The following is a 26,378-nucleotide window of genomic DNA, read 5'->3' on the forward strand; positions in this document are numbered from 1 at the left end:
AGGAGCTCCAGGATCAAATATAAAGTCCTTTGTTTGACACTTAATGTCCTCCACAACATGGGCCCTTCTTACCTTTCCAGTCTTCTTATCTATGATATAGCTGGACTAGCCTGCTTGCTATTTTTCATGCATGTATTCCTTTTCCCATCCCCATGCCTTTGCCCTAATTGTCTCTCATGCCTAGAATGCCCTCTTTCCTCATCTTAACCTCTTACAATCCCCGACTTCCTTCCACAAGAGGCCTTTCCCAGTCTCCCTAATTCCTAAAGCCTTCTCTCATAAGATTGCCTCCCACCTATTCCATACAGATCATGTTTGTGCCTATTTATTTGTATGTTGTCTCCTCCATTAGAATGTAAGCTTCTTGAGAACAGGGACTATTTTTGCCTTTCTTTGCATCCCTAACACTTAACACATTGCCTGGCACATACTGAAGACTTAAGAAATGTCTGTATTGATCAATTCATTTGGTTCCCACCTGGATGTCATCCAGCTTGATTCTGCAATTCAAATGTAGGAAAATATTAGCATCAATCACATTCTCTTAAGTAGGAAGGGAAGAAAGTCTTTTCGTTAATTTTTTTTTAATTTTAGGCGATTGGGGTTAAGTGACTTGCCCAGGGTCACACAGCTAGTAAGTGTCAAGTTTGGTCTAAGGCCAGATTTGAACTGAAGTCCTCCTGACTTCAGGGCTGGTGCTTTATCCACTGTGTCACCTAGCTGCCCTGAAGAAAGTCTTTTCACTAGCTTCTCTAGGACCGAGGTCATCCTTAGTTAAAATTATTTATCTTTGTTACCTTCTATCACTCCTTTGGGCACTACATTACTTTCAGTGCCACCTGGCCCATCCTCCAGATGGACTTTGTCTTAGGACTACTGTTCCACTGCTTGGGTCACCCCTGGAATTGTTCCTCATATGATTTGTCAAATAGCTCAGGCCTAGGGGAGCATGGGTGACAGTGATAACTTTTTCAGTACTCTTTACTTCTCTTTTCATTTTTGTACCTAGCAGCTCAATTCTTGGATTTCTTCTTCAACCATTCACGTAGCTTTTCACTACCACCAGATACGTTATGGGGAGAACGGATCTATTCCATTTTCTCATTTATCCTTCTGCTCTCCCTACTAGCACATCACCTTCTAATGTTTTCCCCATGTAATAGTATTTTATTTTTCCAATTACATGTAAATATATTTTCAACATTCACTTTTATAAAATTTTGAGTTTCAAATTTTTTTCTCCCTCCCTCTCTCCCCTCCCCACAAGATGGCAAGCAATCTGATATAGGCTATATACATGTACAATCATATTAAACATATTTCTACCTTCTAATGTTTTTTAAAAGGAGTTTTACTACAAAACACTACAAAAGAGACATATTAGGGCATTTAAGCATGGAGAATGGTGATTACAGTAATTAATTGGAAGTTGTCACAAGTGACAAAGGTTCCTATTTGATCATGGTTTTTAGCAACAAATAGGGGAACCTATGGCTTACTCTTTCCTAGTGACCTCTTCTTTCTTGCCAAAATTCTTTCTGCTTGGTTTCAATTGTGTCCTTAATTCAGTTCTAATTCCTTTGCCATGAATTTGGTCAGCAGGCTACCTTCTAGAATCTGCTTCTCCAGCCTTCAATTATCTGGAAAGAAGTCTAGGGCTGAGTGGGCAAATCTCCCCTGTAGTCCCTAGTCTATCCCTTCCAGAACATTTCTGGCCTTGCCTAGGAAGTCCACTCCTGCCAGTCCACTCCATGGGCCCAAAGCTATCTCTACTCCTCCCTCAAGCTTTAAGCTCCCACTACCGTTCCTTTCCTAGGGAGGTTTATATACTTTGACCCCTAGAAAGTGTGTTTTCTCTCTAATGTATTGCTCTCAACCTCTATTCTAGTGGATCTTTCTCAAACAGATACCACCTTCTTGACCTTCCCCAGAGATCTAGGATCCTTAGTAGATCCTTATCACATGACTTCTCTTCCCAGACTAACTTGCTATCTGGTTATGAACTTGTGCCCCCTTATAGGCCCACTACAAATTCCCCACTCATTTTGTTGGTGTGGACATTTCCCCCTGCAGCCAACTATAGGACCCTGCCTCTCAATGCTGAGGCCATCGCTCTGGTCTGTCCTTTCTGGACTTGAATCCCACAGACTATTTGCTTTTTGTTATAATTAAATGCGAGCATCTTTGGAAGTACCAAAATATCAACCTGTCTTCCCTCACTCCCATCAATTAGGCAAAACTATATATCATTGCATCTACCAGAATCACCTATGTATTCTTTGTGCACATTTCCTCTTCTTTTGTGCTTCTTAGATTTCTTCAAAGCTCAGCTAAAACACTACCTCCAACATGAGGCCGTTCCTGAATCTCTCAGATGTTGGTGCTTCCCTCACTATAAAATTTACCCTGTATTTTACTTCATATAGATTTTTGTATGTGCTGTTTCTACCACAGAATGTAAACTTCTCCAGGGTAAGGATAGTTTCATTTTTGTGTTTGTATCCTCTTGTGCCAGGTACATAATTGCTACTTCATAAAAGCTTGTCGATTAATTGAATGATTGAAAGGTGAAAATTCAAACAAACAATCAAATCTGTGGGCAGCTAGGAGGCAAAGTGAATAGAGTGCCTGGCCTAGAATCAGAAAGACCTGAGTTCAAATTTGGCTATTGTTGTGTGACCCCAAGCAAGTCACTTAATTTGCCTCAGTTTCATCATCTGAAAAATGAGCTGTAAAATGCAGAAGGAAATGGCAAATCACTGCAGTATCTTTGCCAAGAAAACTCCAAACGAGTTCATGAAGTGTTGGACACAACTGAAGTGGCTGAACAACAGCCAAATCTGTGTTAACATGTTGAGTGTGTGCTACCATTTCTAAGGAACAGGGGATCTGATGTAATGGAAAGTGTATTTGGGTTTGGAGTCAGAGGATCAGGGTTAAAATTCTAGCCTTGGGCCAGCTATGTGGTACAGGGGATAGAGCACTGGCCCTGAAGTCAGGAGCGCTTGAGTTCAAATCCGGCCTCAGACCAAACACTTGACAACTTACTAGCTGTGTGACCCTGGGCAAGTCACTTAACCCCAATTGCCTAAAAAAAAAAAATAAAAAAACAAACAACAAAATTCTAGCCTTGCTATTTGTGACTTATGTCACCTTCAGCAACTCACTGAATCTCTTTAGATGTCATTCTCCCTATCTTTTTAATCGTTTAGATTAGATGACCTCACAGTACCTTCCAGCTCTAATTCTATTATACTATGACCTAATCCAAAATATTGACCCTATCAGTGAAAACCTCATGATGTATATGGGATATTTTGAGCAAGATAAATTTTCGGCATCTCTCCAATTAGATTATGTAAATGGCTGTCTACCCATATGTCCTGGCCATTGCTAGGAACTACATTTTCCGTGGGCAAAAGGAATCGTACTTTAGATAGCCTTACTGAGCCAAGAGCTATACCTACAGAGACTTAAACCTAGATAAGCTTTTCAGTTTGCACTCATAGATCGAGAGGGAGCCAGGTATTCAGACCTATGATTTCACATGTGTAAGAAGCTCCTCTTGGTGAAGCTGCTGTTACCTCTCTACCAAGGCTCTGACTTTTCCAAAACTTATAGTCAATCTTAGAGAACTGGCCTGAATTTTGCTTGTTTTCTTAAATATGTACAAAATCTTTTTACCCCTTTTACGATCTGATCTCAACCTAACTTTTCAATAATATACATTACAGGGGCAGCTAGGTGGAGCAGTGGATAGAGCTCCGGCCTTGGAGTCAGGAGGACCTGAGTTCAAATTTGACCTCAGACACTTGACACTTACTGGCTGTGTGACCCTGGGCAAGTCATTTAACCCTGATTGCCTCACCAAAAAAAAAGCTAAAAAAAAAAGAGAGAATATATATTACTTCCTTTCACAACTGCTATGGTCCATTCAACTTCCTCCCAAGCATGCCATACCTTGCCCTCCACTTTCATCTCTGAACCTTTGAACAAGCTGTCTTCCATACCTGGAGTGCACTCTATTCAACTGAACCTGGTAGAATCCCTATTTTCCTTCAAAGCAATTCAAACACCACCCTAATTTCCCCAGCTGCTAGTGCCTCACACACACACACACACACACACACACACACACACCCCCTCCAAATTACCAAGTATTTATTTTGTATATATGGATGTATATATTTTCTCCTCCAATAGTATATGAAGTCTTCAGGAGCAGGAACTATATGATTTTTGTCTTTGTATTCTGAGTACCTGGCATACAGTTGGTGCTTAATAAATATTTGATTGACTACTCCCAGAAGATTGTTTTATCCCATGTTCCTGCAGAACCTAAAAGAACTTAAGTTTAAATGCTAGTGCTTGAAATACAATCCTCAGTGACTGGACTTTATCCCAGAGCAATGTTTTTTGTCTTACTCTCGGTGACTAGGAACATCCCTTTGATTCAAAGGATCTTGCTTTAGTGTGCTGAAATTACATTTTCCTGAAGTACTGCATAGCTGATGCTTACGTGCTTTCATTTCTACTCTTTTCACAAATACCTTTTCCTGGACACAATCAAAGAGATAAAGTACTGGGTCTAGATCGAGGAAGATACTCCAGATCCACTTTGATCAAAATTGTAAAATGTGTTAAAGCTTATCTTTTCTTTGCCTCCCTCTTCCATCATCATTTGGGCTGCCTTTTCCTCATATTTTGATGTCCCTACCAGGTTCGATGTCTTCATCCTCAAGCTGTCCCCATCCCCCGTATCTGGTGTCCTATCTGCCTTACCTTTCCTCCAGGCAATTCCTTTACCCAGATCTTTCCCTCTGCCTTTCCCCAACTTCAATCCCTTAGAGCCCTGCTTTATGACTTTCCAAGCTAATCTCATAAAGGAATCTGTGCTAATATGCTAGTGTATACTAATGGGTTTATGTGTTATCCCTCCTAGATAATAGATTTACATTGTAACAGTAGCTTCCTGGAAATACTGTCTAAACCTAAAGTGTTGGCCCCATTGAATGAATTTCGAGTCCCCGAAGGATAAAGGAGATGTTGAACAGGCTGACCTTTGAGCACCCTTGAAATCATGTTGTCCAATCTCTCAAGGGTGATACAGTGAAGACATTTTGTCATAATGTTAAATAATGATATTTTTTAATCTCTATTTGCTGCTGAGTTGCAGTTGTGACATCAGAGGTAACTACCCCATCAGTGAGCCTTTGTTGAGTTCAAACATATGTGAGTTTGGCCCGGGATAGTTTCCCTCCATTAACATTTATGTTTACATAGAATTTAAGCTTAATAAAATTCATATGTCTCTGTTTCAGTTATACTGAGCTCATCAGAATATTTCTTCCAGCCTGAACCATGTATGCCATGAAACCTGAAGAGCTCCACTGACATTCTGGTGATGGCCTATGGGAAACAGGAAGTCCAATCCCTAGGAGCTTTGCCTGGATCAGGGCCAAAATGGGAGAGAATGACCCCTAAACTGATCTGGCCCATCATCCTATCTCTAATTGGAATAGTCAGGGGACAACATAGAAAAGAAACTGTTCAGTTAATCAATCATTTGCTTTTGGGAAGATAATACTGAAATTGATTTTATCCTTGTGGTTTGGAAACTAATGGTAGGCCACCATTTAAAAATGAAGAATATTCAGCGATTTGATTCAAATGGTCAGGTAACATTCCAGATGTGTGGTGATGCTGATATTTTTAATTTAATCAAGAGTATAGAGGAAAGAAGGGAGGAAGGAAGGAAGATGTGTAACCCTAAACCGTCTTTCCAAAGAAGCTTCATGAGTAAGTTATGTTTAAGAGGCTTCCATCTTTTCCTGCCTCTGCCTGTCTCACTCACTCATTTGCTAACAGCACATATGGAACCAATTACGGACAAAGCCCAATTGTTGTATATTTCCCACACTGAATCTATGCTTTCTTTAACTGCCTCTTAATGTAGGTCTGTGCTGGATACATAAATTTCACTTTAACTTTCTTTCTTTCTAGCTTTATAAAGTGCCTGTTTCCTGATTCATTTTTCATGCAGTTTAAAACTCAAACTCTGACCCCTAGTTAGTTTTTTGGATAAACACAACTTTCTTTTCCATCCCATCTCTCCCACTCCTTTTCTCTATCCTCACTTCCCTTTCCCCTTCCCCCTCCAAAAAAAAAAATGAACACTGTTCTCTGGGGAATAAATAGAGGGTAGTTCTCAAAACATTTGAGTGATATTGTGCTAATATGGGATTGAATGAATAATATGGGATTATTCCAAAGGAAATTCCAGCCTCTTTCATAAAAACTAGAAATGGGAATAGCACATATGAAATTTCTTTTTAAAGAAGAAAAGGTCTTCAAGCTAGAAAACCTTTAACTTTTTTCTTTGTAGTCATTCCAAATACAGGGAGGAATAAGCACATGGGGAACAAAGAGGTGAGACTAGGTAAAGTTGGTTTGTTATTTTATCCTGTCTGAGCTCTACTGAAGAATAGAATTGTATCCTATATCATAAATACTATGTAATTGAAACAGAAACAGCAACTGTGATGGATAAAACTATGTTTCCCACTCTTGTAAAGTTCACTGTTATTTCTTTGTGTTTACTAGTACACATTAAAGTAAATGCCCAGGAACAGACTTTTAAACAATGATTTAATTTTCAAATTTATAAATTGTATTTGATTCATATGGTGCATGTGGTACAGTTAATGTTATTTCTCTACCCTGCCCCTACCTTGAGACTCATTCTCTCTGCCTCTGTCTCTGTCTCTCTGTGTCTCTCTGTGTCTCTCTTTCTATGTGTATGTCTCTATGTCTCTGTCTTTGTTTTTTTCTCTGTCTGTCTCTTTGTCTCTGTATAAATACGTGTGTGTATATACACACACACATGGACATATATACAAAACCTTTTAATCAAACATGTATGTTTATTGGCGATCGAAAGTACATGAAGTTTATGACTGAGACATTCATTGGCTCTCCCAAATCCCCAACGTTGTGTTTCTGGACTTCAAATATTTTCCCTGTGTCCAGAAGAGCAGGAAATTCCGAATGCAGGATTTAGCATTAATCTCTGCACCAGATGGTGATATAGTAGATACTCTTTTTAAGGTGAACATGTGATCTACTGTACAGCAAGGGGGGGGGGAGTAGGGAATCACGTGATGGCATGTATCATGCCTGATAGGGCTCTGATTAGACAACTGACCTGGTTCCCATCTGTAACTACAAGAAGTGAGGTTGACATTTTGGGACCACTTGCCCCAGAAGCTGAATTCTTCCACTTCTGAGGCACAGCAGCCCTGCTGAGCCAAACTGACTGCACAGGGGAAAGACAGAAGGAAGCTAAAGATATGTTGCTTAAGACATGCTCTTAGGGTGGCAGGGCTTGGGTTATTTTTTTCCCTCTCTTTCCATTTTTCTCCTCAGACAAGCCACATCTTGACTCATGTGGTCTGAAGTAAAACCCTCTTAAGAGTTATTTGATATTTTAGCAGATCTCCAGGAGACTATCACTTATTCTAGAGAAAGCCTCCGTCTCTCTCTTTGCTAGGGGAGCACCCACACATACAGGGTGAGCTGGTGAGCGATGGTAATTCAGGCAGCAGTGACTCCGAGTAGGTCCCAAAGACTTTTGTTCAAAATACCTTATGGATCTCTGAGAAGACGGAGTGCCGAGAGGGTAAGCAACGCGGCTGGCGGTTTGTTATTCTCTAAGCAAAGTGCTGCCGAGCAAGGGAGATGTTTATTTTAATTGTAACCAGCTCCGCTATGTTATTAGTAACGTTTTCCACGAGGAATTAGTTACTGAAATTGCATGATCTTATATTGGAATTAAGATTTTTCTTCTCATCTGGGGTAGGGGAAAGTTTGAGACTACAGTTGAATACTGGACTATTAAAGCTAAGTGTGTATATGAAGGAAAAGGAGGAGAAAGAAAGAGATAGAAGGGTCACTATCTCTGGAAGTGTGTATGAAAAATCTGAGTGCTTGTTTTAAAATAACAACAACAACACACCAGTGAGACATCTAAAAGCCTGTTACTTGGGACATTGATTGAAAGGTGGTCATCGAGGCTGAGGGACTGTACATTTTTTTCACAGGATGATTTTGTCCAATGGAAGAAATAGCCAGAGATCAGGCAGTTAAGAAGCTTTGTGGGGGGAGGGGTTTCAAATGTACAGCTGGCTGATTAAAATCTCTGAATTTTTCAGATAAACTAGGTCTTCTTCATAATTATTCCAAAGTCTTCTTCATAATTATTCTGTTAATTTCCTGAAAACATATTTACTTTATGGTAGCCCCTGGAAGATAAGATCCAATAAAATAATAATGATTATTTGTCCTTCTGTGAGGAAACTTATTTAGGTAATAGAATGCTTGTAGTAGTTAAAACAAAGCTGGTTGGCAAGAACTTAGGGTCACACCTGTGGCTGTAGCAGGTGATAACTACCCAAGGTTGCCACCTAGCAGGGATTTCCATAAACACAAAAGGTCCTCTCTTTAAATCCTCACACTGTCAGCTGGGAGAAGCCAAGGGTTCAGATAAATGTGTTATGTAAGCCTGAGTAAGGTAAAAAGTGTCACAGAATGCTCTCCTAATAGGTTGGTGATCTAGTACTTAATAGCAGTTAATATTGTTTAGTTGGGGTGATCTTAGTCTTTTTTAAATGTTCCTAATTTTTTATTTGGGGATTTGGGGAAAATATGATTAAGGACATAGAAAACATGAAGTGTACTCTGGAGTGAGAATCCACAAGGAATTTATGATTTTGAACATAGCTATTATTTTACTCATTAAAAAAAATACACCAACTTCTCTATAATCTATGGTGCTTATATTCAAGAGGGGTTTTTTTCTATTTTGTTGTAGAATTCTTGTATCAATTGTTATCAGCTAACATTTCCTGAGTGCCTGCTGTATGCAGGGAAGTGCCACTTGGCACAGTGGATAAAGCACTGAGTCTGGAGTCAGGAAGATCTGAGAAAGCCATCCCCAGAAACTTACTACCTCTGTGACCCTGAGCAAAGCACTTACCCTTTATTTGCCTCAGTTTCCTCATCTGTAAAAGTGAGGATAATATTGTTGCAAGGATTAGATGAGATAACATTTGTAAATGTTAGCACAGCGTCTGGCACAGAGCAGGTACCATATTAATGCTAATTATTATTATCATAACATGATATTATTACAGTAAAACTCTTTCATCATGTTGGTATTAAAGATATATACTTGTGATAGAATTTAACCATGTTTTAATAGACTTATACCACAGAAAAGTATTATATTTTGCAGGGAAGCATTTGTTTTATAATGTATCAGATACTTTATAATATGTCCAGTATGTGTATAGATAGATGCATATATACAGGCATATACAGGGTATGTACATGTTGTGTATATGTACATAAAGTGATAGGGACCTCTACCTGCTATTTAAAATTATTAGGTTTGCCAATCAGATATTTAATACATCCACTTTTATTTTAATTTGTTATTCTTCAATTGATTAATCATTAGCAATGATAGACTTGCATCCATAAAACATGTTTGCTTTTCTTTGGGGATGTATCTGCCAAAGATATAGATCTATTTTCTTATACTCACATGGATTTTAAAAGGTGTATGCTTAAGAGCTCTTTGGTCCTTGGAGAAAAGTTTGTACATTGTTGAAACACTAGACATCATATTAAATCTCACTGCTCAGAAGTGTAATCGGGAGGAGGGGTAGATCATAACTCATGTGAGGTGTAGTCTTACATTTATTGTGACTCTCCTGTCTCACTTCCCACTGTAATGGACAATGAAGGTATATTGGAATGTATGATGTAACATCGATTCCAATTGGACTCTTAATATTATCTGTATTTTTATGAGACTTTTCATAGTCTAAGTCATATATTTATATAAGGAAAGAACAAGAAAGAAGAGAGAAAGCTTCTGCAATAATAGGAGGCATTTGCTACTAGAACTGTATTCCTAAAGGCTTAGCAATATCTCCCTGATTCCCAAGCGATAAGGCCTTATATAGCTACCTCAAGTATTTAGAGAGTAAGAGACATCCAGGTTACTAGAGGTTGACTTCTGCAAATATTTAACCATATGATACTTTTGCCTATAGAACACTCTATTTCCAAAAGGTTTACACTTCTATCTCTTGTTTCATTTTAGTCTCAACATACTCTAGTGAGCGAGATGGTGCAGGCATGAATATCCTCACCTTCTACAGAGGAGGAAAATTGATTCACAGACTAATTAAGTCCCTTGCCCAAAGTGATATATAGTCTAACTACTGACCAAGTCAGAAATAAAGGTAATGGAAGGGTTTCTAGACTTCCAGATAGCTATTCTGATCACTAAACTCCTGTTTCATGGCCATTGAATCCCTGAAGAAAAATTCTTTTAGCCTAGAGTTAGGAAAACAGTGGAGAAGGGGGACATAATCAAGTTGCTCCCTGCTCCTAACTCTCCTTGACTTACTAAATCAGGCAAGAGGAAGTGCAGAATTAGTTCTACGGTGTCTATTTCTATCTCTACCTCTGTCTCTTTTGCTATTTTGCATATCATTAGGGAAATGATAATTTGTGATGTACTGTATCTTCTTGCCCATGAGGCTAACACAAAGTAAGTATACTTTCAAAAAATTGTGGTCATTCAGTTTCAGTCGTGTCCAACTCTTCTTGACCCTATTTGGTGTTTTCTCGGCAAAGATACTGACTGGAGTGGTTTTCCACGTCCTTAATTTAGAGCTGGAAGTGACCTCATTGGTAATCTAGTCCATTCACCCCAATTTACAGACACTGAAGCTCAGAGAAATAACTCACCATCAGTCACACAGATTTCACAAAGATACAAAGAGAGGATTTGAACCCACATCCTCTCATTTGGAATCTAGTGCCCTTTTCACATTTCTGTTACTACCTCCATGAAAATTAATAGAAAACTTATGAGGCAGATCCAGTAATATGTGTGTGTATACATGTATATAGGAGTATATATAGGTATAAACACTTGTATAAATAATCACATACATGTATATATACATACATGTCTTTATATAATATGTTAGAATACACATTAGCTATCTAGCCATCAAGTAGAATTTGTCCTTGAAACTACTCTCAATGTACGAGAATCAAATGGTTTGGGGGGAAAAGAAAGAGGAAAAAAGCGAAGGCACAAAATGACAGACCATTTCTTATATTTAACCAGTGAAACACTGAAACAAAATTTGTTCTTCACTGAGGCACAGTCATTTTGCACAGCTACAAACTAAACATCCTTACTCCTTTCCTATTATTCCCAATTTTGATATGAACTTTGGGTGGTAAAACAAAGTTTATATGTAATGATCTGGCCAGCTTTAAGTTGTATCTACATAAAGGGAAAAATTGTGGCTAATTCATTAGAATGCAAAGGGTGAAGACAGTAACCTTTACCTCAACTTGTCCCAGTTATCTGGATATTTTAGGTGAAATATTCAGTTTTGGGTGAAAATATTCAGTTATTTGGATATTTTTAGCTGGGATGGAGGAGGAGAATAAAAACAAGTATGTATTGGCAAAAGAACTCAAATGGTGAGATGTCACTAGATAAACATTTTCAAAATATTGTAATAATCAACTTTTTGTACCCACACTCTTTGGTATGTTATTCTGGGCTGATATATTTTCAGTCTATTATTTCATAAACCATTACATTATCACAGCAGCTAGGCTGCATAAGTTAAAGATTAAGGAAGCAATGCAGTCTCTTCAGGCTGTGTGTGACACATATTTTGAATATATTCATGCAGAAAAAGTGTGAGACTATCTTCCCCCCCCACCCCCAACAAAACAACCCACATACTAAAGAACTATCTTTAGTGGATATTTATTACCATTAAAAGCAGACAGCAAAGACACTATCAAGACAGATCACTACAATCATGCATATTATTACCACAACCTCCAAGTACAGCAGAAGGTTTTGTTCCTTCTAAAAATACATATCTCTTTTAGAGAAGAAAGAACTTGTAGCATCTGATAAAGAGTTTCTCTAGTTCACAGGCCAAATTTAAGGGCAGTTTTCCTATGATATTTGCTAGTTACTTGAAGTCAGGGTGAAGCCTTTTTCTCTAAACTATTGCTCAGAATTTCTTCAAGTTAAACAGGACAATTATTTCACATAAAAACATTAATAATAATAATAGTTATAGCACATATCTGATGCTTTTAACAAAGCACTTTACATAGAATGGCCTCTGTGACCTGGGAACGGTATCCTCATAACCATCTGATGTCTTTGTATGGACACTAATACTAACCTTGTTGAGTTGTGAAATTGTACTGTGGTAGAGTTGAAAAAGCATTGGAGTCATGAGCATGTTCCTTTGGGAAGAACTTTGGTGAAAACATTGAGGAATTACAATATGAGGAGAAAATAGAATTGTAACATGCATCAGTGGAAGGAGTTGCCACACAGAGATCCTTCAAAGCCCCACACATTTGCAAAAATAATCTAACAATCAAATATATTATATTGGACATATTTGTCTTTCTTTGATAATTCTGGAAGACTTCAGATATTTAAATAAGCAATCAGTTTTGGAATACCACACTTGTGAAAGACTAGTCAGTGCCATCTGACAACTCTGCTTCTTACTGATTCTGGTTTGCAAGGAAGAAATCCCTCTAAAAATCTATGCATTGTGCCAGAATTTGTCATTATCTTGGAGTTGCAAGCACAGGTGTTCTCAAAATTCTGTTTTCCTTATTTTCAACTAACAATAAAAACTAAATTCCTGCTCAGGAAAGCAGGGTGAGGATTATAGGGATAATTATTGTTATACTACCTACCTCATTAGGTTGTTGTCAGGAAGGTAGATTTGTAAACCTAAAAGTGCTATATAAATGGGAGCTATTTATTATTACTATCACTATTATTATAGTAATAACAATAATTGTCTCATTTTGGAGCTCAGGAAGACATCTGCAACTTGTAGACTTTTAGGATACTGATGCCAGATACCAGCTTCAACTGTTGTTTTTTTCTGCTGGCATATATGGTTTAAATGATATATCCCAATAATATTTAAGTTGGGTACAGTTTTAAATAACAGATATTACTATGTAGGGCATTCTAACAATTACATTTACATTTATTTTGGAAAATTTTGTGATTTTTCCTTGAGCTATTACTAGAAATCTTCTAGATAGGTACAAAGCCATTCTTGAGAATCATTGTCCAATTTTCCTATTCTCTTGCACCAAATTTCCAAAATCAAGCTGTATGTACAACTGGGGGATAATCACTTATTTCTTCCGTCTCCCCTTTCCTCAAACTACTGGCTCTTTTTAATGAATCCAGAGGCATAGGACAAGTCTTTTCACTTACTCCAAAGTAAGGTTTCTTTTTTTTTTTTTGCATGGGGGAAGAGACAAAGACCTATTGGTATAAGGAACCATCAGAGTAGAACCTAGGTGATGCAGCAGATAGAGTGTTGGACCTGAAGTCAGGAATACTCCTTTTTCTGAGTTCAAATCTGGCCTCAGACACTTATTAGGGGTATGATCCTGGGCAAGTCATTTAACCCTGTTTGCCTCAGTTTCCTCATCTGTAAAATAAGCTGGAAAAGGAAATAGAAAACCAATCTAGCATCTTTGCCAAGAAAACCCCAAATGGAGTCATGAAGAATCAGAAAGGACTGAAAAATGACTCAACAACAAAACAACAGGGTAGAACCTGTATGCAGCAATATAGAGTTCAAACTCTGCCTCAGACACTTACTAGCCAAGTGACACTGGACAAGTCACTTAACCTCTCTCAGTCTCAGTTTTCTTATCTGTAAAACAGAGTTGTACTTGATGACTTCTGAGGTCCCTTCCAGTTCTAAATTTGGGATCCTATTCCATAACTTAGAGTCTTAAAGAATTGCCTGAGAGGTAATATGTCAGAAGAGGTTTTTTCTCTGTCTCTATCTCTGTCTCTGTCTCTGTGTCTCTGTCTCTGTCTCTCCCTCTTTCTCTTCCTCTCCCTCCCTCCCTCTGTCTCTCTCTTTCCCTCTCTCGGTGTCTGTCTCTACCTCTGTCTTTCTTCATCTCTGTCTTTCTGACTCAATCTCTGTCTCTCTCCTCTCAGTGTGAGAGTAAGCCTAGCTATTGCTATTACGATTACCCAGATGCTTTCCAGGGAAGTCACTTGGGAAATAATCATAACGGAAACAAGAGTCTCCAAGGTTTTTTAGCCTTCCTTGATGAGGAGATGTTAAAATAAAGAAATGAGGTTGGGGGGTAGGAAGATTCCCTGATGAAGCCAGTCTCACTTTCAAAATGCCAAAAATGTAAACTAATTAATAACAGTGGAGAATATTATGTGTGTGTGTGTATATATGTATATATGTATATGTGTGTATATATATATATATATGTATGTATGTATGTATGTATATTTAGTGAGAGAGACAGAGAAAGAGACAGAGAGAGGGAGAAGGTCTAGCTCATGGAAGGGACTTGATCATTGTTGATCAATAACGGTTTTTTGAAATCACATGATTTAAGACTTGCATGACTGTTGTCCATTTTGAATCATAGTTATTTGTATATGTATCATAGCCCCACTCACCCTCATCTAAACTCTAGCTCCCTAATGGCAGGAACCATGTTTTATTTCATCTTTCAGTCTTCCCTGGTGCCAAGCCAATGAACTTCCTATTTTAAGCCCTTAATGTTTGTTGAAGATGAGTATCAAAAATAAATAATACACCTTATACTTTTTCTGTGCATAAAGTCACTTCAGGGCATGTTTCAGTCCATGCAAGCGTAGGCCAGCTTATTACCAAAAAAGGAAAAAGAGGTGGGGGGAGAAAAACCAACTTTTACTCGTTCATGGATTTGTAGCGCATCTCCTATAAGGTGTTCTGAAAACATGCTTCTTTCCCTCTTCCCCTTACCTGTAAGTGCTCTCCATCCTCACAAAGGCAGCCTATGGAATATAATGAAAATCTCTTTCCGTGCAGAATAGATAATCTTAAACCAAATCCATGATAGCCTTTCAAATAAGTCAGAGAGTGACACACTGAGGTCTGAAGACAGAAACCTGTACTATGATCCAAATGCCATTATGATTTTCTGGGGGCTTCACTAGTATTGATGAGGTTGTAGTTATTTCCTTGACTATCTCAAGGGCATTCATGGAATCAGTTTAATTGGACCTCTACTCAGATAGACAAATATTTGGTTCATCACGAGGCAATTGGCTTATACCTAGTATAGCTCTTTCACCATTTCAGGCAAGAGAACAAATGAAAATAGACACATCAGAAGAGCAAGGGGAGAGTGGTTAAGAAGCTTTTTTTGTTAATTAGATCAAGAAGCATAATAGCACAGGAAATCAGAAATTGTGGTCAACCTGAAATAAATCATTTTGCTTACTAGCCAGCCATTTGGATGAGTTTAGGAGGGAAATGGGGACACTAGTTCAAATTACATATTCTTCACCATCTGAAGATGTGGTTGGTGTCATATGGAACTCTCTAAGAACATGTAAAAGAGGATAAGTCAAGACAGCCTTAAAGGTATCACAAGGAAATGGGATTGAGGACAAGAAGCAATTTTTCTCCGCTAGTGATTCACTACTTTGGCTTAATGTTAAAAATGAGTGATATGGAAAAGGAAGATTGGAGAAGGGAGTTTGAAAGACAAACTTTGCCTATTTCCAACTTTTTACCTAGAGTCAGTGCTAGATAGAGCCTAACTCTAGGGAGAAATGGAAGGAAGTGAATGATGACAGAGGCAATCACTGAATATTCCTCTATAGAGGCACAGTTGCTTTTTAATTTCAAATAGGCCCTATTTAAATCTATAGTTTATGGAAGAACAATTTAAAACAAGACTACCTTGTAATTAGAAGATTAGAAGGGGGAAAGTAATTTTTTTAAAAGAGCAACATAAAGTCAGTAGCTAAAACCAAGATTCTCTCATGCCCTTCAGTAAATGCAGATAGAAGTCTTCTCTTTACATTGTCTCACTTCTAACCAAATTAAAAAAAAAAACAAACTCCAGTGCCTCATTCAAGGAAAGCAAATAATATCATTAGCTTCTACATCTGCACTCTCCTAGGGAGAGCTGGAGGAAATGTGGGGTTTTTTAGAAGGAAAGTAAAAAGGATAGTGGGTTAGTCACATGCTTCAGTTTTGTAACCCAGCTGAGTCCTACAGTATATTTAGAAAGTATAATTTTGGGTTGGGTGGGCACTGAAATCAGCAAGTCCTAATTTGAGCCCTAAGTTGGGGAGTTCACACCCATTCTTCAAGAAGCAAATGACTTTGTGTTCAACTCAAAGGAGCCACTTCTATTTTGTTTTAACCCAAGTTCTCTTTCACTGAATCTTACTGAAGTTCTGGTAGAAAAAATAGATAAGGGTTATTTTTTTTAAATCCTTGCTGATTTGGCATATGTGAAGAATTGATAGTGGGTCTTTTCACTTATTCCAAAGTAAGGTTTCTTTTTTCATTGGACTTGGAATCAAGAAGTTAGGGATTTAAATCCCACCTCGGACACTTAGTAGCTGTATGACCTAGGGCAAGTAATTTATCTGCTTTGTGCCTCAGTTTCCCCATCTATAAGATGAAAGGATTAAACTCTATGATCTCTCAGGTCCCTTCTAACTCTAAACCTATGGTCCTATAATCTGTGAGGATTTAGGCATAGCCCTGCTGTGCATAGATTTTGCAATCGAAGAAATTTCTGTCCGGGTTATAGTATATGTAATCTTCCCTGCCAATTACTAATCATGTGACTTTGGACGAACCACTAATTCTTTGGTTATTCATGTGAATAAGGATAATACTTGCATTACCTCACAGAATTGTTGTGAACATGAGTAGAATACAAGCTTCTTCAGGGCAGGGACTGTTTCATTTTGGTCTTCGGAATGCTACTGCCTTGCACAGTGCCTGACACACATTAGGGGCTTAATAAATGCTTGTTGATTGATTGAGTAAATGTGCATCAAGAGCTTTGTAAACCATTAAGTAGTATATAAATGTCATCGTTACTATTATTATCATTTTTTTCTCCTTTCCCTTGGCATTTTCCTTTGGTACAGAAAAGTGTCTCTGACCCATAAAATTCAAGGCAGCCTCAAGGAAAATGAAAAAAAAAAATCGGAGTTTGTGAGCCTCTTACATCACTCTGTAATCTTGTTTCCTAAATTATCCTCTCTAGTTACCATGGCTTGAATCAGTGACTCAAGCAAATGCATTTCATCTAATAACACTGACTCATTGTGGCTGAATCAGAAGACCTCCTGGCTGTGCCAGGGGGCCTTAATGATAATTTACATTTATATTGCCCTTTAGAATTTACAAAGTATCCTGTAATAACTCTGGCACTTCTTGAGGGAGGGGCAATAGACTCATGATGTAGAACAAGACATACATTTTTGGACATGACCAAAGCAGCAATTTGTTTTACTTGACTGTGCATATTTGTACAAGGACTTCCCCTCCCCTGTGAGATGGAGAGGAAAAAAAATGTTTAATTGAAAAAAAAGTTCTAAAAACATAACCCTCTGCCAGGTTGAGTCTCAGAAGGGCTAAACTGGTTGCCTACCCTCTCACCTTAGTAAGTAGAAGAATCAAGTCTCCTGATTCCATTCCTGGCTTTTTCTACGACATTCCTTTTCCTCTGACTCAGCCATTATGAAGGCTGGAGCTGAATGGTCACTAACCTAAAGAAAACTCTTGGTCTTTTGTATTTACATATTGGATTCCATACTCAGACATCTCAATTTCTCTTCATTTCTAGTATAAAGTCACACTTACACAGCATACTCTATTCCCATCCATGTTATATTGGACCAACAAGTCCAATCATGACCTCAGGATTCTCACTTATCCCTTTGACTATCTGAGATATGGACTGAGAATGGTGTGGGTACATCTGTGGTACTCTTTTGGAAGAATCTTGCAAAGGTCATGGACAATTCTCTGCATTCCAATAACCATAAATTAAAAACTGGTTCCAGTGGATGTTTTGCTCTGCTCCATGAAAAGCAAGTTAGTCTGGTAGAAAGACACCCAAACTTAGAGACAGGTGAGACTCTAAGCTTTGATTAGCTATGTGATCCTGGGCAAGTCACTTACTCTCCTAAGCCTCTATTTCCTCCTCTATAAAATATGGGTAATAATATTTGCATTACAGATTTGTTTTGATGAAAATGCTTTGTAAACTTTAGAGTTCTGCATGAATGTCGATTATGAGTGCTCACCCTAGGATCAAATCCATCAACTTAGTGTCTATGTTTATCTTTCCCACTCTTACTTCATCCTTTCCATTAGGACTCAAAGCGAACTATCCTGCCCAAATCTATACTTTCTATCCTGCCAGGAAGATAGATGTCTATCACTTTCTTCTCTGCTTTTATTAGATTTTCTGTGAGCAGGCAGCACAATGGAAACATATTCAGTTGAGAGGAAAGAGGAAAAAAAGAACAAAATACTTCCCTTCACTCCCGTTGGTGAAACGAGTTGTTCAAGCAGGTGTACCAGAGATGATTCAAAGGCAGCATGAAACATGGGAATGCCACTCTTTAAATAAGGAATTTCTCCCACAGGGGAATGAATTCAAATGGGATATGGGGCCCTGAAAGAGTGCTGGCACTCTATTTCATCCTATTATGTATCTGTAACTTAAAGGAACCATCACTGACAATGATCGGGGGGAGGTAGAGCGTAACAAAGAACAGTCACTGGAGAATGTATTTTAGATGGGGTCTTCGTAGCTAAAAGTCAAAAGATACACATTCCAATTCTGTATCTCTAAGATTGATGCATACCTTGGACATGAGCTGCAAATGCCTCTGGGGATATTGTAAGGAACCAAGATTTAATGACAGAGAAGGGGATAAAGGAGGGACATTTTCTACTGTTCACTTCTCACCAGAAATGTTAAATGCCTCTTCCTCATATGTCTTTCCCCCCCTCTCTTTCCACACTGAACATTGCTGTAATCCTTCCATCAGTGTACTTTAATGTAAATGACAAAATGAGCAAATAACAGCTTCCCTGGGAAAGAGATGTGGCTTTGGGCACTGGGGTCATTGCCAAGAATAGTAAAAACAGAGAATATTGATTTAAGAGAACCAAAAGATTTATTTGGACAGTTTCAGAATAGTTAATAAATCAAATTAGAAAGATGCTGGTTCAGAAATCAAATCCATACCTGGCCTACTCTGGGAACACAGCTGAGCAATGTGCTGCTTAACCTAAAAGGCACTTTGATCCAAAGCCATCATACTGACATCTTATTTTTTTTCCTGTTTAATCAATCAACAAGCATTTATTAAGTACCTGTTATATGCCAGACACAGTGTTAGGGGCCAGGGATTCAAAGACAAACACGAAAACAGTCCCTGCCCTCAGAGAAGCTATATTCTTGTGGTTGAGGAACAGCCTAGTTCCATATACAACTGCCAAGACTACAGTTGATTGCAGTGAAGGAAAGAAGTGTGGGGAGAACGGGAAAGATGAAGAGAAGCTAGTCCATTCTGGGGCAGTTTTAATGATAAAGGAAAAAGTAGGCATGTTCTCAAACAGATATGTGATTAGCAGCTCTCCGAGAATTTCTGACCTTGTGATTTGGGGGTTCACAGCATCTGAGGGCTTGTGCATTTGAAGTGCCTATGGTAGCTCTGCTATGTCAAGGAAATACAGCATCTCTTCCTCATTCCTAGGATGCAAGACAAAGATGCTCTGGCAAATGAAGTTCGTAACTCCCATCCTGTAGTGAATTAATTAGTTCACCTATGACCATAGGATAAATAGCAAGTTACCTGTCCCCCACTCTCCTCTACCTAACATTCTCAGTCAGTTTCCATGTTGTGAGGAAGGAAATATATTGACTGAACAGAGAAAGATAATGTTGACCGAAAAAGACCAAAGGAACAGAGAATCCCAGAATCTCAGGACTGGGAGAGACCTTAATGGGAGAAGGCACAGTGGATAGCATGCTAGACCTGCAGCCAGGAAGATCTGAATTCAGATCTGGCCTTGGAAACTGAGTGGTTGCATGATCCTGGGCAAGTCACTCTGCCTGCCTCAGTTTCCTCATCTGTAAAATAGGGATAATTGTAGCGCCTACCTTCCAGGATTGTTGTGAGAATCAAATGAGGCATTTATAAAGCATTTTGCAAACCTCAAGGCTCTATATAAATGCTATCATTAGTAGTAGTAATAGTATTACCACCTATATCCTCTGTTGCATGCCCAACAGGTGATCATTTAACCTTCACTTTAAGTCATGCAGAGAAGGGAAGCCCATTCCTTCCCAAGTCTGCCCTTACAACTTTTGGAGTGCTTTTATTGAGAGGATGTTTTACCTTATGTCAAGGCCAAATTTCCCTCTTTTCCACTTCCATCCTCAACTCCTAGTTTTGCCTTCAGAGTCAAAGCACAGGTTTAACTCCTCTTCCCCATAAAGACAGTCATCAGTCAGTCAGTAAGCATTTATTAAGCATCTACTACATGCCCGTTCTAAGCACTGGAGATACAAAAGAAGACAAAACACAGTCCCTGCCCACTAGGAGTTCACGGTCTAATGGAGAAGACAACAAGGAAACAAATACAGACAAACAAGCTATATACGGAATACACAGGAAATAATTAACAGAGAGAAGGCACGATTAAGAGGGGTTGGGGTTTCACTTGGGACTTGAAGGAAGTCAGGAGCCAGATATGAGGAGTAAGAGCATTCTAGCCATGGACAACAGCCAGAGAAAATGCCAGAGATGGAGTGTCTCATTCACAGAACAGCAAGGGCTCCTGTGTTACTGGATCAAAGAGTATATGGTGGGGAGTAAGCTGTAAAAAGACTGGGAGAAAGAGGGGAGTTGATCACGAAAGGCTTTGAACACCAAACAGATGATTTTATATTTGATCCTAGAGATGATAGGGAGTCCTTGGAGTTTATTCAGTAGCTGGTGGGGGGACGTGGGGTGATATGGTCAGACCATCATGTTCCTCCTGAATCTTCTCTTCTAAATAGTCCTAATTTCTTCAATAAATGGTCATATGGCATGTTCCCTATCTAGAACAGCTTGCTCTGGACACCATTCACCTTCTCAATGGCCTTCCTAAAATATGGTACCCAAAAGTGAGCATAATACTCCAGATGTTGTCTGGCCAGGACAAATTACAGCAATAGTAACACCTCCAGTGTCCTGGACCCTCTATCTTTCTTCATGTATCCTCAAATCACATGCGCTTTTTGGTCCCATGACATATTATTGACGCATATTGAGTTTGCAGTTCACTGAAACCCCAAGGCCATGTTTCACTGAACTGGTGCCAACTATGACCCTAGGTTCAGTGCTCTAGCCATTGTGACACCTGGTCACCTGATCATCCTCACCATATCATCCTGTATAGCTCTGGGGTAATCAACTGTGGACAGCTGTGAATCCTTTTTTTTTCCAGCATTTAAGATATATGAACAGTCTATCTTTGTTCTGTCCTGTGATCCTTTTATTCATTTCACTGTCACCAAATTTCTTCACCTTAATCTTTTTTTTCTTCCTTCTTCAGACGCAGCAGATTTTTTTCACCTCTTAAAGTAAAGAGGCCTTTTGGTCTGACTACTGAATGATCCTTCATATTTACAGACCTTTCATAATGTATGAGGACCTGAGGCTTGGACCTAGGTCAGAGGATTTAGGGATATCGTAGATGAGCCCTTAGAGATCATTTAGACCAGAGATTCTTAAACTTTTCTGAGCCTTGGACCTCTTTAGCACATCTGGTAAAGCCTATGGACCCCTTCTCAGAAAAAGGCTTTTAAATGAATAAAATAAAATAACACAGGATTACAAAAGAAAACACTTACTCTGAAATACAACTACTGAAGTATATTTTTGAAAAGTTGACAGTCCCCAGGCTAAGAACCTCTTCCTTAGAGATTATATTCTACCAGGGGTGGGGACCCTGTGGCCTCCAACTGAATAATCCAACTGGATTCAAATGGCCACACTTTAGGACCTCATGTGGCCTTGAGGCTACACTTTCCCCATCCTGTATCTAATCTAACCCTTCATTTTACACATGAGAAAATTACAGCCCCATGAGACAAAATGATTTGTGTGACAAGCCAAGTAGCAGACCAGAGATTCAAACCCAGGTCCATTCATGCCAAATGCAGAGCTATCTCCTTTGCCACGTTTTTTGCCTCTGTATTTGAACTTCACTATTGCCTGTGCCGGGATCCAGCAACCACCACTGGTTCAAGGTTGTGAGGTTTTTATCAACTTAAGCACAGACTTTTCCCCCCATGAACATCCAATCTAACTTTTAAAACATTTAATCATTTTTATCTCTTAGCTTAACAACCCCTGATCTAGACTAAATTGTTCATTTCACAGATGAAGAAAGCAAGACAATTTTCCGAATAAAGCGAAATTGTGGTCCCTACTATTTCAGGGCCTTATATCCAAAGTAATATAACTGATGGTTCAATCTTTATTTTGTTTTATTGACTTCAAGATTTGTAGTGTCCATTATTTTTGTTTGTTTGTTTGTTTTTATTTTTGTATTTTGCTAGGCAATGGGGTTTATTGACTTGCCCAGGGCCACACAGCTAGTGAGTGTTAAGTGTCTGAGGCTAGATTTGAACTCAGGTCCTCCTGACTCCAGAGCCAGTGCTTTACTCACTGCACCACCCAGCTGCCCATTAGTGTCCATTACTTTTTTTTAAAAAAATCATCTGGTGAACTATTTTATCACAGGAATCCCCAGAAAGGTATTTGCTCTAACTCATTCAATGAGGAATAAAAGGGGAGGCGTGGCTTTGAATTTGAACTTGAATGGCAAAGTAGACATTGAGCTAAATGGTGATCCTGATCTCTACCCTACACCCTTCCCCAGAGATGTAGATAGTGTAGGGGAGATTATGCTGCCCAGGTGTTGGTGGGAAATGTTAGTATGTTTATTCTTCAATTCAGTAAACATTTATTCAATGCCTACTATATATTAGGTACTGTACTAAGCATCAGGGATACAAATTAGGAAAAGAGTCAGTCCCTGTCCTCAAGTAGCTTACAATCAACCCACAAAAAGAAGCTGAAAAGGGGAGCGGTGGCCGCAAGAAGGTACTCAATGATGGGAGCACGATGGGAGTGGGGAAGGTGTTGGAGAAGGTGGAGCCCACCATAGCCCTCCCCCACCTTCCCCAAGCATGGTGTTCGGGGAGCCAAAGCTAAGTAGAACTACTGATGGAAGAATGGGATTAGTGGATTATGTGGAACATTGTGAGCCCTCTATAAAGGAAGGTATTAGGTCTGCCCTATATCCCTCCAATCAGAGGGAAGAGGAGAGGGCGCTGAGTGTCAAAATCTGAGTCATTTACCGGGGGTTGAGAGATTTCAGTTGAGTTCTATTTATCCTGAAGGAAGGGTCATGACGTCCCTTGGGGAGTCAAAGACAAGCAGAGCTGCTGATGGAAAATGGAGTAGTAATTCTGGCTATAGTTTGAAGTAAATATTCTTTTGTCAAAGTTAATCTGATGTTAAGTGGTTAAATGGATCTGGGGTGCTACTCTCTAGTCACCTAAAATGGGGGGAACATAATCAATATGGTCTTTACCTAATGGCAGCTATTAGAGACCCTCCCAACCCATCAAGGAACAGACCTGTCTTTAAGACAGTGGAGTCAGTCAGCCTGTGCTACTTTTGTACAGTTGTTTAAATGTTTTCTCCCCATTAGATTATGAGCTCCTCCAGAGCAGGGACTGGGTTTTTTTTCCTTTGTACATAACTGGCACATGGTAGGTGCTTAATAAATGCTTAGTGACTGACTAACAGAGGAGTTGAACATCAAAATTTTCAAATAAAGGGAGAGGAGATTGGCCAGGCTATAGTTTTCCTGACTTTCCAGTTCATTTTGAGGGTCATTCCTTTCTTGAAGTTTCAAAAATAACCTGTCAAGACATATTATTTTTTTCAGCAACATCCATCAGAAGTCAAAGAACTTTGAGCAGCTAAGACTGAATTCTTTACCATTGGAGAATATGAAATGTACCTGGTTTGGAACCTAGCTCCAATTTATTGTCTATTTAGTTCTGGGAACCTAAAAGTTGTCTTGGTGAGGATTCAAGGTCTTAAATAAATCCTAATTCTTTCATTGCCTAATGGAAAATTTCCTGTGAGACTTGGGCAATGTAGAATGCCAAGGAAATGGTGTGCGCTGATCAAAGGTCGTCTCTGAACTGTGGGTATGGAGAACCTCTAATTCCCGCTTGTTTGATGCAGTTGTTGAATTTGTTCAAACAACAAATAGGTTAGAGATACCATCCTCCAGCCTGTTTAGAATTAACGTTTCTAGTTTTAAGAGATCTCAAGTCTGCCTGTTTTGTCACGGTTATACATGAGATTCAATACTCTTAAAAAACACAAACTACAGAGAAATCTGTAATTCTTTCGGCCACAGATGATTATGATTGTTCTTGCCTCGGAGTGATCTGATTATTTACTCGTTCTTTTCCTTCACAGCTGTGACCTAGTTAATTTTAAGTGGGAAGAAAACCCTGAAATCATTAGACCCTCTGCATGGCCTGAAAACCTTGTTCTGTTCAATTTTAGGATGTCCTCCTTCATAACAGGAAGTGAAGTTGCCGAGAGCAAACACATTGGAATTCTTTGAGCGCCGAGATGAAGAAGAGCAAATGCTATTTCTTTCCCTTTTCCTTGTGGTCAGGGATGGGGGGAAAAGACAAGTGGGATGGGCAACAAAGTGACCAAGGGATGAGTCACCAGTTTCTGAATGAAGAATAAAAATCCTTTTTGTTAGTTGCAGAATTTCACATCATGAACATCTTGATCTTCCATCTGTACGGATAATGTAGTGAGTGATGATTCAGTGTCCTGGTCTAGCAGCTTTCTGCCTCCCTTTCAGGGAAAAAGCCACTTCTAATCTTATCTCCCTAAGAAACCAATTTCATTTTGGAATGAAATCTAGATGGCCAGAGGTCTGAGTTTAAACCTCAACGAGTGAATCTGCATGGGCTGCCTCAGGAGAGGACATTGGTGGGAAAGAGAAAGGATCCCATGTCTTTTATTTGGTACTATCGCAATTATTCTTTCTGTGATTGAGAACTCCTAGTGTGGAAACTTCCTCCATCAATGTGGAGCCACAACTCGTCCATAATTTATAGTCTTGAAGACTGGCCTGGACTGGTCGATGAGAAATTAAGTGATTTGCTGGTGAGAGGCATGATATATGAGAGAGGCAGGACTGACCTGGACCTGGCTCTTTCTGACTCGAAAGATGCTATACTTACATGGATTCCTAATAAGCTAGATGTTGTGATATGAAAATTACCCAAACATAAGACACACAGTTTTATTTATTTTTTTTTGTCCAAGTCTACCACCTTACCTTAAATAATGGTTAATTTTAATTATTAATTGAATAGTTATTGAAATAAATTTCTTACTATTTTATACATATAGGGCTTCAAAATTTCCAGGCAAAAGATAGTTTTTGGACACCTACATTCCCACTCAAATCAAAAAAACCTCAATGATGTCAAAAAGTAAGTTGTAGGAACTAGGAACCTTGGGAGAAAGCAGACTTAAGAAAGACACATTTGATTTCTGAAATGGCAATAAAAGTGATAAGCATACCAATTCCTTCTTAGTTGTTATACCTCCTATCAGATATAAAGCACGGCAACCGTTCCCTCTCAAGAGAGAACAGAGCTCATTTGTACTTGACTGTGTTAGACCAAACTCAGTCATGTGGGACCTGTGATTTCATTAGTGTGAGTATTCCCTGCACCCAAAGAGAATGTAACCCCTCAACAACTTAAAAGCATCATTCTGTAGCCAACTTCATGAACCCTGAAGTTAGCTAAACTGATCCTTGGCTGACTGACACATGGTCAATCCATCACAGGGCCCAAATTAAAATTCTTTCTAGTTTGGTTAAGATGTGGCCAGGGTTATTGTAAGTCTTGAATGAAATGTCAAGCATTTTCTAAACCTTAAAGCGCTATATAAATGCCGGTTGATGGTGGTAGTAATGTTAGCCTATAGTTAGCCCAAGTCTGTAGATGATTCATCCCCTGAGCCACCTGCTGCCTTCCTGCTGAGTTCAAGCAAGGTTTATATAGAACAATACAGAGCTGTGCTGGTAAATTTTTAACAACTAGGCTTGTGGTGGAGGGAGGGAGAAAATACGCACACACACACACATGCACACACACACACACACACACTTTTAATGTTAATCTGATTTATTAACACTTAAATTCAGATGATCAACATAACATAAATCAAGCTCTGATTTGTAGCTATTGCTGATTTAAAGCTGAATCCCATACACTACCTGGACCTGGTACAAGAGAAAGAACAC

The 26,378-nt window shown here is 38.9% G+C and overlaps 1 protein-coding gene across 3 annotated transcripts in view; it reads left to right on the top strand.

Annotated features, from left to right (window-relative positions):
- The window catches only part of FRMD4A (FERM domain containing 4A), a 767,521-nt gene that overhangs the window by 379,429 nt on the left and 361,714 nt on the right, over nucleotides 1-26,378 (top strand). Inside the window, exon 1 of one of the 3 annotated variants that reach the window (XM_020999676.2) lies at nucleotides 7,246-7,678. The exons of 1 other annotated variant lie outside the window; for it this stretch is intronic. In XM_020999676.2, the coding sequence (XP_020855335.1) occupies nucleotides 7,586-7,678 (93 nt within the window). In that variant the 5' untranslated portion in view covers nucleotides 7,246-7,585. Of the gene's footprint in view, nucleotides 1-7,245; nucleotides 7,679-26,378 lie in introns of those variants that run through there. One more of the 3 variants, XM_020999675.2, reaches the window with a different exon arrangement.

The sequence above is a fragment of the Phascolarctos cinereus genome, unplaced genomic scaffold (assembly GCF_003287225.1).
Source record: "Phascolarctos cinereus isolate Bilbo 61053 unplaced genomic scaffold, phaCin_HiC Scaffold_1;HRSCAF=81, whole genome shotgun sequence".
NCBI classification, from domain to species: domain Eukaryota; kingdom Metazoa; phylum Chordata; class Mammalia; order Diprotodontia; family Phascolarctidae; genus Phascolarctos; species Phascolarctos cinereus.